This window comes from Phytophthora sojae (genome assembly GCF_000149755.1).
Source record: "Phytophthora sojae unplaced genomic scaffold PHYSOscaffold_1, whole genome shotgun sequence".
In the NCBI taxonomy this organism is placed as follows: Eukaryota; Oomycota; class Peronosporomycetes; order Peronosporales; family Peronosporaceae; genus Phytophthora; species Phytophthora sojae.
The window spans coordinates 7,726,912-7,741,445 of record NW_009258115.1 but is presented as its reverse complement, the minus strand read 5'-3'; the positions used below and the strand labels follow the sequence as shown (position 1 = coordinate 7,741,445).

The window sequence follows — 14,534 nt, the reverse complement described above, 5'->3', positions numbered from 1 at the left end:
GTAGATTTTCATTTGTCGATGAACGTTGACCGAATCCTCTTTGACCTACCTACGCGGATTGAGTTTCGGCCCAGCAGGGTTGTTTGTCGGATAGAACGTAGAGCAGATCGTCGCCCGTGACGACTTCAAACGGCTGGGGGTTCACGTACACGTAGCCGAACGGCACGCTGCGCTCCTTCTCGGGCACTTCAATGCGCGGCTTTGGCTCCTTCTCGTCCATAACGTTCATGTAAGGGTGGCAGCGATAGAGACCGATCACGAGAATGTCATCCGACGACAGCAGGTAGTGGAAGACGTACTCGAACGAGCGACCGACAAAGTCCAGCGGTACCTCGACGGCAAACAGAGAGCTGCGGTGGAGCTCTGGCTTGGACTTGTCTCCACGCAAATGGGCCCACGCGTCACTCGCCCGAGAGCTGAACATGAACTCGCCCAGGATGTTCTTGATGCGGCCGTTGAAGAACTGGTTGATGAGCAGACTGTCACACAGCGACCAGCTGTACGTCAAGCCGGACGTGAACGCTGGAGACAGGAAGAAGTTGCGCGAGAACGTCTCCGACGACGAGAACATGGTGAGCTCATTGCTGCCGTCAGGCCCAGAGAACCAGCCGTTGGCCAACAGGTTCTGCGCCACGAAGTGCACGCTGGCGCGATTCCCAACCTCCATGATGACTCGCGGCGCCTTCCACGTTCCGATGAAGCTCGTGATAAACTTGTGCAGTGCAATCGATTCCGCGTCTTGAAGCAGTTCGGAGTCGTTGTCCGATGCAGAAGTCGAGATACCCAAGATAATCACGCGATGGGCGTCGGAAACACCGGCGCGGTTCAGGCTTTTGTGGTGATACGGGTCTCCAATGACGAAATGCACGTCCGGGAAGTGGCTGAAGCCGTCGTAAATATCTTCGTCCGGAAGCTTCGCTGTCAGGATCACGATCGGGTGGTACTGCTTCAGCGAACGAGTACGCAGCGGTCCGATCAGGTGCTCCAAGTCATTGGAAAATGCCGTCTCGGTAGTCACACAAATCACGATCGGAGCAACCCCGAAGCCAAGCTCTTCAACGTCATGGATAACCACGTCTTTGGCGGTCTTCGAGGCCTTTTTGACGGGGGCTTCCTCGCGGACCTGATCTACCTCAGACTCCTTTTCAGGCTCCGGGGTTTCGTAGTCTCCGAACTGCCAGTGCACAAAGCGCGCTTGGTGCCGCTTGAGAGAAGCTTCGACGCCATGGCCATCGCTTGAACCCGTTTCGCTGCGAACAAGGGAGGAAGGAGACGAAACTTGCATCTCTCGCCACGCGAGTGGCATTGAAACATTCGGGGACATTTCAGTCAGCGCGCTGGCATCAGCTTGAGTTTGAGCAATAACGTATGCGGTCTCACCACCCACACACGTATACGTATCGCCAGGATTGAGGATCACCTTGCCTCTTGGACCATCGGCAACAGCAAAGACGATGATTCCATTGCAGTGCGAGTACGCCAAAGACGCCAGCTCTGAGAAGGTCTTGCCTGCAATCACGGATGCCGGGGGCAGCTCAACCACGTAAACCTCGTGACTCGCACCGAGCAGATACCTGTCCACCCACGAGCCTTCGCCGTTATCGATCGCCTGCGTTCTGTTGGAACGCTTTGCGTCGCTTCCGAGTCCTTCGTCGTTATCGTCGTCGAAGCTTGAAGTCGATGTCAGGCTGTACATGAACGTCGAGAAGCCAGGGCAAATGCAGTTTTGGCCCAGCAGTGACAGCGCCACCTCCGAGAGGCAAAGCACATTCTGAACGCCAATATCGCGGACTAGCTGGCAGTGAATAGACCGATGAAGTTGCGCGAAGATGCGCGCCTTGGGGGCTTGGCGTTTAGCGGCAAGCACGCGCATCAACGTGCGGTGGTCACTGACCGAAAACTCCTCGTCACCCTTGCGGTTGGTCAAAATGAAGATGGCCTCAGCAGAGTCACATGCAGCGCGCTTGGCATCGTCAATGTCGAGCAGCGAACCCTGGATAAACCACACGCGCTTCGCAAAGAACGGGTCCAGTAGCAGCGCTTTGAGCGACGTAGCCGGAGGGTCCTCACTCAGTACAATCACGTGGACGCCAACGAAATCGTGGTCGTTGTGGAAAATCTCGTGGAAGAAGTGGCTGATACGGGACGCTGTGAGGTCTCCACACAGCACAACATGGTGGCTATTCGACGACGGCTTGTAGCTGGCTTCCTCGTACGCCGAGACAGAGTTGCTCAGGTCCATAACGTTCGAGATCTGATACGGGATGACCAGGATGAAGATGCAGACGAGCATGCCCACGAAGATCTTGGACAGGTTGTTCTCCGACGGCGGCTTGTCGATCGTCACGAATGTCATGACGGAGTTGAAGAACGAGTTGAAGAAGGTCCACTCGCCAAGGTTCTTCACAGACAGCGTGCCGTCCATCGTCTCAGCAATCTGAATGATGCCAGCAGCTCCAAGCAAGATGCATGCAATCTGCAGGTAGCACAGGAACGCGAACTGGCGCACCGGGTTCAAGTACGCATGGCAGCGGCTCAGCACCGCCTTGCCCGTCAGATAGCACATGGCGAATCGCACAGGGTAGACAAAGCGCCACCATGACTCGCCATACCAGTACGTGCTACAGTAAATACAACAAACCCCAACGGGGTAAGTATTGATGAACCTTCGGCATAAAGGCAGAAAGAAACCAACAGCACGACTCACTGGTAGCGGATGAAGAAGGATGCTGGAAGCACCGGAACAATGATCACAAAGTTGACGAGCGCTGGCATCGAGAGCAGAAACTCTTTGCGACGACTGGCCGAGAGATACACGCCGCGGTAGGCGAAGTCAAGCGTGAACAGCGCCGCGCAGATCACCTCGACCACCCAGATCGAGTGCGGCATCTAGAATTCCAGCAGCAATAACAACAACAATAATTTTCAATACCTTCTTCAGCAGCACTATTGGCACAGCACAGTTCGCACGTCGTTGTACGGGATGTACGTGTTGGCGACGTACGTGCCGGCGAAGACGACGGACACGAGCGCCATGAAGCTGTCGATGGCGGCGCCGAGGTTGCCATTGTCCAGGTGGCTGCGCTCCAGCATCACGACAACATGATTATACATGGTGGGTACATTTCCTACACAAAGATAAAGTCACGCACCGACTGATGCGCTCGATGTCGCGCGCATTGCCAAAGATATTGAGCTGCTTGGCGTCGGACGCCGCTTTGGCGCTAGCGGCGGCGGTCTGAGGCGGAGGTGCATAACATACGGTCGTTAGAGCGCAAAGGCTTATCTAGGACTGTTGTGGATGCTGCCACGCACCTCCGGCACGCTGCCGTAGCGCGAGGCGTCGAGCTGGCGCAGCGGCTGGAGCTCCATCGGCTGCGTATCAGGTGGCGGAATGAGAGGCATCGTCGACTGGGTACACATTGTGTACGCCACACCATAGATCGTTAGATGTTCTAAACTAGAACCTCTATACATGTAAATGCAGTTTAGAACTGATACTTTTCACCCTAACTGATATAAAATTCGTTATAAACGGGTAATATATTAACCTACCCCTATTTGAATCAGCGGCTGCAACGTCACACGTTCGCCACGTTGCGCAGTGTGAGTATCCAAGAGCAAGTGGATCCCGTGGGGGGCTACGTACATGCGGATCCTGTGCACGTCCGACACGCTGAACACGACTGCAATGCAATGTACAGCGGAGCTACTGTAGCTTCACATTTGTATTTCGCTCTTGATGACTGTTGTTTCTCGCGTTTTCTTGATCATACACAAACCTGCGAACGGCATCTACCCTAACGAAGCGACCGGCGCAGCAGCTCCAGACGTCTCTCTCCTTCGAGCTCTGGGGGTGCTGCTGCTGGTGCCGCCACCTTCTTTCTGTCTTTTCTCCTCTTGCCCTCTGTTTCTCTCTGTGCCTGGCTGTATGACGTCAGTTGCTAGTTGGGGGGATCCGCGTCATTGAACTTCGCCGTCGCCGTCGTCAGCGTGAGCTTCGGACACGTGGACGCGCTTAGACCACGGACGGCTTGCACTTCTGCTTGTGGGAGGCCTTCCAGTCCTGCTTCTGGCACTCGGCGCCGCAGTACCGCACCACCTTGCAGCGCGAGCACACGAGCGTGGACGGAGCCTTGCACACGCGGCAGCGGAGGGCAGCCTCACGCTTCTCGATCAGCTCCTTGTCAAAGCTGCACAGCAGAATAAAAACATAAGAACGTCAGCAACTATGAATTATTGCGATTGCAGATGCAGTAGCAGGAGAGAGAGGCGTACCCGAGCTTCTTCATGTCCCGCCAGGTCTCCATGGGCTCGGCGCTAGACTGCGTGTGGTACATGTCCTTGAAGCCCTTGAGCGTCAGGCCCTTGTTCTCGTCGCACTGGAAGTAGGTCTGGATCTCCTTGATCTCCTCGTCCGAGAAGGGTTTGCCGTCGTTGCAGATCTTGCTGAACTCCTTGAGCTTGTCGAGCGTCAGGCTCTTGTCCGTGGGCTTCTCGAGGAACGAGATGAAGAGCCGCGTGAGCACGGCCTCGAAGTCGCGCGTGAGGTTGCCGTCCTTGCCGATGAGCAGCGCGCGCACCTCGTTCTCCGAGATGCCGTCGTCCTGCTGGGTCTTCTTGGGGGCCATGGTGCTGTGTTGTGTTGGGGGGGGCTTCTTGTCTCCGGGGGGTGGTGACCAATCTCGAAATGCTCGGATGCGTCGAGCGGACGGGTGCCGTGTAGCTGCCGCCCCTGCGAGACTTGATACCCCCGTTCAAAGCAATCCACCAACCAAGCGCAAGAGATACTGCTTGCTCTTGTTGTAAGGTCGGACTGACCTGCGATATCGAATTCGTATCCAGCGCCGATTGGCTGAAAAGCGTCCGCTCGACGGACGCAAAGAAAAGCCTGAGCGGTGTGGTCGCACACCAAATTGCCGCGTGGCAAGCAACTTGCCGGTCGTCAAAACGAGCCTCGACGTTGGCTCGCGCAAGTCCCGGCGTGGCATATCTCGCTTGCGTCGTCGTGTGGCGTCGTGACTGTCCTGCGTGCCATAGGCAACGTCCGGACTCGAATGATGCTGCGCGTTCGGAGCGCGAAACCGCTCGAGCGCGAGCCAGAGGCTGAAGGACTCGGCTGGTTCGGTTCACCCGACCGGTTGACCACCCCGCAGATAGGTAAGCAACACCACCGTATCCGCTCTCTTTCGCGTCGGCCCCTCGGTGGTGACCATTGTGGGCTGTTACGGTGTATCTGGCGATGTTTGGATCCGCATCTTCACTCCGCCTCGGCAAAGGTTGCAAACGCCCAACTGAGACTTATCCACGGTCTCACCTGCAGCGGCGGACAAATAATATATCGCTGTTGGTGAATACAGAACCTGCGAGAGTTCTGCAGCACTTTCGTGCATGTAGCTATCGGACCACGTAGTGCTTGCTATCCACAGCCTGCTGCTCTGCTCAGCTTTGACCGACTCGAAAGTCTTGAAACTCTAAGCAGAAACTCTAAGCAAGCAGTACGTGATTCTCCTACCCAACGGCCTGGAAAGAAGCCAGCTACCGGTACAGGTAACACGGATACTGGAGCAGCCTGCAAAGGGCCTTCAACACGGCAGTTGAACTCCTCTGCGCGCGCCGGTAGTCAGTGCTCCCCCGCCAGTTTCGAACTGGGCGCTCGTCATTGGTCGAAAAAGCGGGCCATCACAATCACTTAGGAGGGAGAGAGCAGCTCACAAGACACGCCCAGACGAGTGACCAGTGACCGGCTGCGAGCGCCCACGAGCTCCGCTTCTCCGCCTCGGCAGCAGCATCAAGCAGCCCAGCTACACGTCCAACAGCCGCCGCAGTATCGACTCTACAGGCGCCATCGGGCCTTCTCCCTCTCGTCCGTCTCTGGCGCCCCAGAGCTCCATCATGGACGAGGACAAGCCGCGCCACTACCCGCTCTCGGCGCGCTCCAACGCCGTGTACAACAACTTGAACCTGTCGGCGCGCTCGCGGCACGTCATTCAGCCAACTAGCAGCTTGGGGAGCCGCTTCCCGGCCTCGGAGCGCTCCAGACAGATGAACCTCAGCCAAGTGTCCACGGTCTCCGCCGGGGGCTTCGACGAGATGAGCCGCGCGTCCCGCTACTCGACGGCGTCCTCGGCCTCCTCCGCCTACTCGACAACGTCGTCGGCCGCCTCGTCCTACGGCGGGGGCGACCGCTGGGCCCCGCAGCACGCCTCCAACTCGTGCAACCTGTGCCACGAGAAGTTCTCGCTGCTGCGCCGCTCGCACCGCTGCAGACGCTGCGGCTACTTGTTCTGCGCCAGGTGCTCCAGGTACAAGGCCGCGCTCACGGGCCACACGCACAAGTCCAGGCTCTGCGAGACGTGCTTCCCCAAGGTCCTGTCCGGCAGCAAGCCCCCCATGAACGCCTTCGTGCACTCCAAGGCCTGGGTGCCGCGCGGCGTCTTCACTCACATGCTGAGCTACCTGAACCACGTGGATCTGTGTCTGGCGTCCATGACGTGCCGATTCTGGTACAAGAGAGCGCTGCTGGACATCACGTGGCGTCCGCTGTACATCAAGGAGTTCGGCGACGACGAGAGCAGTCCGCAGCGCGAGTCCCTCGTGGCCTTCCAGCGCGACGTACACGGCATTGGCTTCGAGAACTTGTCGTGGTATAACAAGTTCGCCATCCGCTGGTCCGCGCGCAAGGCCGCAGAGAAGAAGAAGAGCTTCCTGGTTATGTCCAGTCTGCTGGCGTCGCTCAAGCTCAGCAAGTACGCAGCGCTGTTCGAGGCCGAGGAGATTGATATCGAGTCGCTCTGTCTCATGAACGCCGGCCACCTGCGCGATCTTGGAATCCCGTTCGGTCCCCGCATGAAGCTGCTGAACGCTGCAGCTTGTCTCGCCGACTTTAACGAGGATGATGATGACGAGCGTCCGTCCATGGAGTCGAAGCCTATCACGCCAGTCGCTCGCTTTAAACAGAAGCGCGCGGAGATGAAGCACTTCCGTGCTGGACTGGTGCGTCGCGTACAGCAGTCAGCCGTTCGCATCGCCATTTTGACGAACGAGGGAGAGCTCTGCAATGTTGGATCTGGTATTATCATTCACGAAGATGGACTTATTGCCACAGCGCGCCACTGCCTGCAGGGCGAACAGTTTGACTGCATCTACAGTGACGAGTATATGATCCTGGTAGCCCCCACCGAGTCTACGTCGTTGCCGCCGCTGTGGAAGTATCATGCGCGTGTTATCCCCGAGTGCTGCAATGAAGAGCTGGACTACGCACTACTGCGCGTGGAGTGTGAGGTGATTTCGGACCCGCCTAGTGGACTGTACATTGGCGACGTGACGGACCGCATGATCGCGCGCAACTGGACGGTGACAAAACTGGAAGGCACCTCTCGAGAAACTATCGGCAAGCTCCCGGCCGTGCGTATCGGTAACTCGAACAACGTGGAGCCAGGAGACGAGATGTGGATGTTTGGCTACCCTAGCAGCGGTCACAACACCATCACCGTGCATCACGCTATCTGCTCCGGCACAGACTCTCAAGTGTACGAGGGCGAGGAAGTGGACAAGGCGATGCTCCGCACGGCGGCGCAGCTGGACAACGGCTTCAGCGGCGGCGCGGCCGTGGACAAGAAGGGTCAGCTCGTGGGCCTGATCTCCTTCAGCGTGCTGCGCCAGGACCGCGTGCGCGCCATCAACATGGTCAAGGGAGCCATCGAGTACGCCAAGCGCGAGTACAACTTCTCATGAGGAGGTGCAGCGGTGAGCTGAGTGCGCAGGCCACCTCACTCACCCCCAAGTAGTAAAAAAAGCAGCAACAGTCGAACGCGAAGACTGCCGTCGTAGTTGTCGTCGCAGAGCGTGAGTGGTGTCGTAGTATTTCAAGGTGGAAGGTGGGTAGTTTTTTAATTGAGAAATAAGTTGAAGCTAGCAGCGATCTCCACGGCTAGCAACAAGATACTCTTCATGGTCAAGTCAAGTTGCAGTGGTAATACCAGTGTACCCATCTCCCCGCTTAGATACGACTAGGGAGGAGGCTGTGTCCACCACACCATTTGCCAAAAAGCGTCGTAGGTAGGAGGCTCTACCTGCGTGTGTGCTACCTATCCTCCTTCACTTCACTTCACCTCTAGCCGAACACCGCGCAAAGATGGAGGAGAAGGGCTCGGAGCCGGTGGGCGTGACGCTCTACCCGGCGGACTACGAGGCTGTGGAGATGGTCACGGACCAGGGCAAGGAGACCCTGCAGCAGTAAATACCACCGCCAATTATTGCAACCTCTTGTGTCTACATTATCGCTAAAGATTAATGATATCCTCCTATTATTTTTATTATGCAGGGACTTCACCGAGGCGCAGCTGTTCCTGCACTCGATCCAGGAGCTGGAGCGCGTCCGCACTGAGCGCAAGAAGAAGAAGCAGAAGACGGAGGAGCCTGAGCCCAATGGCGTCAAGACGGAGGAGGGAGCGGACGAGTCCATGGAGGCTGCTGAAGCGGTGGAGAAGCTGGAGGAGGCTGTGCAGGGCGCAGAAGAGGAGGAGGAGGACGTCATTGACCCCAGAATCCACTACCGCCCCATGGTGGCGGAGCTGCAGGCGGCCGTGGCGGAGCTGCACCAGCTGATCAACTCCATTGACCTGATCCGTCGTCGTGACTTTCTCGAGGAAATGCGCTGCATTAGAGAGAACACGGCGCCCAAGAGGGAGGAGATTGAGCACCTCGTGGAGGCCAAGAGCGCGCAGGTGAAGGAGAGCGGCACGATCTTGCTGGACGGCGTTGAAGCGCTCGCCAAGACGGTGGAGAAGGAGAGCGTGTTCTTCCAGGGTATCACGCAGATGCTGCGCAAGTGGAAGATCTGTGCGCCAATCCACGGAAATATCCCCAAGCCGTTCCGAGCGGGAGAACCGCTGGCGGTTGACTGCAGCTACGGCTGTGGTGAGTGTGTGTTTGAGCTTGGAATTGTGTGGGCGAAGGAGACTTACGAGGTTGTTGTGATGCTCGTATAGCGGGGTCAATTTTTGTACCACAGACGCGATCGATCGCTGATCTTGCGTATGCTGAAGTATGTGTTCGTTGAAGTGAGAGGTGTTATTGATCCTCGTGGCTAACTTTTGAATTGTTGCTGCTGCTAGTTGAGTCGCACGGAAAAGGGACTAGTCCGTGTGAAGACGCCGGAGGACTTCCTGGCTCGTACAATTCAGGTGTGTAGACAAGTCCACCGAAAAATCGGCAGGTTTTGTCGTATCTGACGTTGTGCTTCGTTTATTCTGATGATATCAGCTGAAACTTGAAGCAAAGGATACTGGAAATGAGGGAAACTACACATTACCGCCGCCTCAGCTGATTCACATGTACGATGATATCTGTGCATGAACGCGCGAGCACAGAACTGACTCGTATGCTGGTTATAAATGCAGGACGAAGGCAGAGATGGATGCACTAGAAGATACCCCTGAGGACCGTAAGATCTTGGATGAGCGGAACGTGTCAGTTCTGCGAGCAGTCCAGTTCTCTGTGTTCTGCGAGGAGCTCTTTTACACGCTGATGAAGGAGGCTCTCCAGAACACGTCCAAGTGGACTGACACAGCGTACAATATTAGCAACTACGTGGTGAAGAAGCACGGCAGGGAAGATGGCGCAGCGACGGACACGCACATTTCTGTTCTGCAAGTGCTGGATGACGAGGTTCAGCTCCGCGTGAACGAACGGTATCACTTGACAATCAAACTCGTAGACGTGAAGAGTTTGACAAAGAACGAAGACACAGCTACGGAGAAAACAGGAGAAGCAGCGCCAGGGGTTGTTGCGGATCAGGCACAGGAAACAGAGCCAGAGGTCGATGTGAAGATGGAAGAGCCCAAGGTGGACGACACTCAAATGCCGACCACCAGTCCAGTCAAGCCCCGCCGTGCTGCATCGATCTCGTATTCAACTCCCATCGACAGCGACGAAGCCTTTTTGACACAGACCTGTCGGTACACGCTCCTGTTGCTACAGCAGGAGATCCGAACCCGGCACGGTCGCAAGGAGATTTCTCGGGCATTGCTGTACACAGGCTTGGATGTATCGACGGCTTCTGGAGGTGCGACGGGCAGCGCGGGTGCTGGTGGAGCAGGTGCCGCTGGTATGGGCCCTGCGAGTGAGGTGGACAAACATGACAACAAGCCAGGAACGCTCGCCACAGTGTTGGCTGCTTTGGCGCACAACCTGCTGAAGAACGAGGTGGCCCGATACATGGACGAGGTGTCTTCAGTACTCGCCTTCCAGAAGCTGCAGACGTCGGCATCAGGTCGTGTGCTGGACGACGGTTTCCTGCAGCCGATTTGCGACTCGGTGCGGGGTGTGTACGTGAGTCCGCGATGGAAAACGTGCGCGTTTGACTCGACGCTGTCAGCCTTTGACCTGACTATTGGCAAGAATTTCTCGACTGAAGTGCTCATCTCTGGAGCGCGTATTCTTCTTCAGACCGGGATCGCGACCCAGCGCGAAGTGTCTGGCGTAGAGGGTCTGCGCGAGTTCGTGGAGACGACCGTGTGCTCTCAGGTGGCATTGGCGCTGCACCGCGACGCGCTCTCGTTCGGACTAAAGCAGAGCTCGATGAATCTGGACCGCACAAGTGTCCGCCTCGTGGTCACCGGCGAGTGGGACGGCAGCTGCATCGGCGAAGGTCGTGTCTCCGACTCGCGCTCAGTCGGCTCGATCTTCCTGGAGCCGTACTTTGCGGCCGACGGCAGCCTAGCCATCAACTGTTTGCTGCAGGCCGTTGACGCGAGCAAGCTGGCGCCTCTGCAAGCCACGCTCTGTCGCTCGGCGTCCGGCGAGGTGCACAAGGTGGAGTGGAAGCGGATACCTGGATCCAGCGACGCGGGCAAGATGCTCTGGCTCATGCAGAAGACCGGTGTGCTATCCGACCCCTTCAAGCAGCCCCCTAAAGCGAAGACAGCACAACTATCGAACGGCAGCAATTAGTCCCCGAAATGACTTTGAAAGAACGAGGTTCAAAGCAGTAGACAGCGAAATCAGCCAAGAAAGCTTCGAGCTCGACACCTGATCAGACGGTTAACGCAATAGCAGCATCTCATTTGTCTTAGACCTCACCGAGCAAGTCGTGTCTGCAACGAACACAAACCCCGCAGAGCTGCTGACATCGTCATTTAGCTGCGCGCGGGGCGCGGGGCCGGGTCCGTTCCCGAGAGGCGCTTGAAGATGGCGTCCAGCTGGTCCGCCACGAGCTCGTAGCCGCCGTTGCCCTGCAGCGCGCGGTGCACCTGCTCGTTGAGGCCGCCAGGAGTGGCCGCCTCGTCCGCCATCTCGCCGAAGCCTTCCGTGGACTCGGCGCCCGCCGTCGCCAGCGCGTGGAAGAAGGACGCGATGTAGTCGCGCGAGGCCTGGCCGCCTGCAACGACAAGCAAACATGGGTTCAATAGGTCAGCAGCATGGCTACATAATGGAATACTGGCAAGATGGACGCACCAACGCCGTTGTTGACACACCACTGCTGCGTGGTGTCGCACGTGGCGTAGAAGAAGGAGATGAGCGCCGTGATGCCCGTGAGCTTGGTGATCTCGGCCTCCTCGGCCACCATGACGGGTGTACCCACTTGGGCGAACAGCTCGCGCGCGAAGGCGTTGTCCGGGTAGGCCAGGATGGGGCCCGCGCGCTTGGCGGCGGCGGGCAGCGGCACGGAGCGCACGACGCTCTCGCGCGGCAGCTGCACGAGCAGTAGCAGCTCGTCGTACGGGATTGTAGCCATCATGGACACCACCTTCTTGCCGGCGAACGACAGCTTGGGCAGCTCCTCGCGCGCCACGTGGGGTAGCAGGCCGATGAACACGACGTCGCTCTGGTCCACGATCTCCTGGTTGGACGCGCCGATGCTCACGCGGCCCGGGAACTTGGCTACAAGAGCCTCCGCCTTGGCCTTGGTGCGCACCGACACGTACGCGTGCTTGGGCTGCCAGCCGTTGGCGCTGCAGAAGCCCGTGAAGACCGCCGAGCCGATCTTGCCCGTGCCCAGCAGGCCCAGCGTCGTGTCAGCGGAGGGAGCCATTGTGTCCTTGATTTGATGCGGAGGATCGGGAAATGACGTTGGATGTCAAACATGGGATCATGTTGCCGAATAGGGTAGCCATGTTGCTCAAAGGGGTGTTTTGATGGACGCCGAATGTCACAGTACGGTACGGCTTTACACGGGTCAGCGTCCACGTGGACGGAAGTTGCTGTATTGTGTGGTGGTTGCTCACATTTCGCGTGTGTGTTTTTGCCTGCGTGTTCCGTTCGCACGTCCTGTATTCATTCTAACTACTCCCTTTTACATACACCTCCTGGCCGCCTCCCTACGCAGGGCGAAGTTTACCGCATATGAGGGTCGCTGTGTTTTCGCTCCAGCTGAGGAGGTAAGGAGCCGTCATTGGAGCTGTTCAGGATCTCCAGTACCGTCTCGAAGCTTGGCCGCTGCTCCGGAGAGCTCACCCAGCACAGCGTCATGAGCTTCTTGAAGAGCGGCGGGCAGTTCTCGGGCACTGTCGGCCGCAGGTTGTTGTTCAGCACGCCGAGCGCCGCCTGGATCTGCGTCAGGCCCTCGTACGGACACTGCCGCGTGATGGTCTCCCAGATCACGACGCCATAGGAGAACACGTCGGCCTTCTCCGTGTACTTCTCGGCGGCCAGCACCTCCGGCGCCATCCACTGCGTAGTGCCGCAGTTGCCCGTCATCGTCTGGAAGTGGGCTCGCACGCGCGCCAACCCGAAATCGGAGATCTTGAGCGCGTACGAGGAATCGATCAACAGGTTGGGGCTCTTCAGATCGCGATGTAAAATCGGCGGCTGGAACGAGTGCAAGTAGTTCATGCCTAGCGCCGTGTCGCGAGCAAAACTGCAGTAGCAACGAATAGTGGCAACGTAAGTAAATGCTTGAGCGTGTCAACTCGCCAACCACAAGGCTGGCCTGCTGCATTCTTACCCGTATTGTTTGGTCATATCAATGACAACGTCCTGGCGGAGGACATTCCATAGCGATCCTCGGGGCAGGTATTCGATCACCAGGCAGCGTGTCGGCGGCTCCAAGCACGCGCCCATGAGCAGGCAGATATTCGGGTGCCTACAAGAATCGACGAATTAATAATGAATCACACACAACCGTCTTGAAAGGACCGAAAGCATACCTTAAAATGGTCATGATCTGCACTTCGGCCTCGAACTCCTCCAGAATATCTGCCGTTAGATGTTGGCAAACCAGAATCTTGACGGCCACGGCCGTTCCGCGCCACTTGGCTCGGTGCACCGTGCCGAACGCGCCCTGGCCGATCATCTCCTCAATTTGCAGTTCCTTGAAGTCGACATGCAAACTGTCGTTCTTGGCTTTCGAGAGTTTTGGCCGCCTCCTCCGCGCGTGGTTGCCACCAGTACCGCCGCCAGCAACAGCAGCAGCAGCAGCACCACCACCATTTCCTGCTCCTTGTGCTGGAGCAGGCGCGGCCTGCGCCTCACCATTTGCAGCCGCGTCTCCTACCTGAACCTCCTCCGCTGCCAATTCCGCCGCAAACTCGGCGTCGATCTCATCAATCAGCGGCGCGGCCGAGGTCTTCACATACATCGGCGAGTGCAGGAACAGCGGGATCCGCGCCTTGCGTGCAACTTCCAGCTGCATCTGCGCGGGCGGGGCCACATCCCTCACGAACTGTCGTTCAATATTCGTTTTCAGCGTCTTGGCATCGGGCGACGCGTCCATCTCGGGGGCCCTGTCCAGCAAATCTCCACCTCGGTACTGTCCTCCAATCCGCAGTGGATTCAGTCCTCTCTCGGGGGTGTCTGCAATATTCAGCATGTGATCCTCCTGGGGTCGATGGTCCTCCAGGTCGTAGAAGCCGTCGCTCTCGGCCTCGAACGACACGCTCTCCAGCGACGTGTTGGCCGCCTGAGCAGCGTGCCGAGGCGGCGACAGGAAGCCCATCTCCTCGTCGTAGTCGTCGAACGTGATGCGGTGCTGATTGCGCGCCGAGTCGGGCGGCTGCTGCTGTTGCTGCTGCTGCTGTTGATGTCGGAACTGGTCCTCGTAGATGGTCGTGGGCAGCTGATCCCCGAGCTCCGCGGCGTCTGCAGCCGCCACAGCGCCGCTCTTGACCTTGTTACTGGGTGAGGCTGCGGCGGAGGCCGTCGCGCTGTGCGTGCGCCTGCGCATTGGCTGCTTCTTGGGCAGGTGATAGCTGGGTCCTGTAGCTCCAGCGGGGACCTCGACGCCCGCGGCCGCCACAGAGGAGGCGCCTCCGTACTGCTGCGCGGGCTTCTGCTGCGCGCTCTTCTTCTGCTTGACCTGCTGGCGCGTCTTCTGCTGCGCCTGGAGGCGGCCGGCGGGGGACGACGGGTGCAGGAAGGGCATGGTGTCGTCGGCGTCGACGGGGCTGCTCTTGTGGTCCGAGAGTTCCTCGTCGCCCCACGGCTGCTCGCGGATGAACTTGAGGTACATGGCGATGGCCAGCACCAGGAAGCACAGCGACCCGGAGAGCACCGGGTCCATCCCGAACATGGAGTTGCCTTCCCTGCTGCTT

General features: G+C 58.1%; 5 protein-coding genes across 5 annotated transcripts; 2 read left to right on the top strand and 3 right to left on the bottom strand.

Moving 5' to 3' along the window:
* Positions 1-49: 49 nt before the first annotated feature.
* Positions 50-3,372, bottom strand: PHYSODRAFT_475026 (hypothetical protein; the record flags this gene model as incomplete). Its single annotated transcript, XM_009517863.1, has 7 exons — positions 50-1,174; positions 1,313-1,492; positions 1,583-2,621; positions 2,708-2,889; positions 2,971-3,079; positions 3,153-3,238; positions 3,316-3,372. The coding sequence occupies 7 exons, from the start codon at positions 3,370-3,372 to the stop codon at positions 50-52; spliced, it is 2,778 nt and encodes a 925-aa protein (XP_009516158.1).
* Positions 3,373-3,902: 530 nt separating this feature from the next.
* PHYSODRAFT_353603 (hypothetical protein) lies at positions 3,903-4,681 on the bottom strand. The gene is made up of 2 exons (XM_009517862.1): positions 4,279-4,681; positions 3,903-4,193 (listed from the first exon to the last, which is right to left on the bottom strand). Exons 1-2 carry the CDS (start codon positions 4,629-4,631, stop codon positions 4,019-4,021), a joined length of 528 nt encoding a protein of 175 aa, XP_009516157.1. The 5' UTR covers positions 4,632-4,681; the 3' UTR covers positions 3,903-4,018.
* A 1,144-nt stretch (positions 4,682-5,825) lies between these two features.
* On the top strand, positions 5,826-8,612 carry PHYSODRAFT_353602 (hypothetical protein). The gene is made up of 2 exons (XM_009517861.1): positions 5,826-8,238; positions 8,327-8,612. Exon 1 carries the CDS (start codon positions 5,896-5,898, stop codon positions 7,735-7,737), a length of 1,842 nt encoding a protein of 613 aa, XP_009516156.1. The 5' UTR covers positions 5,826-5,895; the 3' UTR covers positions 7,738-8,238; positions 8,327-8,612.
* Positions 8,613-8,616: 4 nt separating this feature from the next.
* On the top strand, positions 8,617-11,086 carry PHYSODRAFT_353600 (hypothetical protein). The gene has a single exon (XM_009517860.1). It carries the CDS (start codon positions 9,418-9,420, stop codon positions 10,954-10,956), a length of 1,539 nt encoding a protein of 512 aa, XP_009516155.1. The 5' UTR covers positions 8,617-9,417; the 3' UTR covers positions 10,957-11,086.
* PHYSODRAFT_537479 (hypothetical protein) lies at positions 11,042-14,512 on the bottom strand (the record flags this gene model as incomplete). The annotated part of the gene is made up of 7 exons (XM_009517859.1): positions 11,042-11,383; positions 11,461-12,043; positions 12,424-12,862; positions 12,950-13,087; positions 13,152-13,370; positions 13,581-13,819; positions 13,880-14,512. 7 exons carry the CDS (start codon positions 14,510-14,512, stop codon positions 11,142-11,144), a joined length of 2,493 nt encoding a protein of 830 aa, XP_009516154.1. The 3' UTR covers positions 11,042-11,141.
* Between the last annotated feature and the right edge of the window lie 22 nt (positions 14,513-14,534).

Bases quoted from the DNA above. Each gene is read 5' to 3' on its own strand.
- PHYSODRAFT_353603 (XM_009517862.1), bottom strand. From the start codon at position 4,631: ATGGCCCCCAAGAAGACCCAGCAGGACGACGGCATCTCGGAGAACGAG. The intron at 4,194-4,278 runs GTACGCCTCTCT...TCTGCTGTGCAG, and splicing joins CGGGACATGAAGAAGCTCGG to CTTTGACAAGGAGCTGATCG.
- PHYSODRAFT_353602 (XM_009517861.1), top strand. From the start codon at position 5,896: ATGGACGAGGACAAGCCGCGCCACTACCCGCTCTCGGCGCGCTCCAAC.
- PHYSODRAFT_353600 (XM_009517860.1), top strand. From the start codon at position 9,418: ATGGATGCACTAGAAGATACCCCTGAGGACCGTAAGATCTTGGATGAG.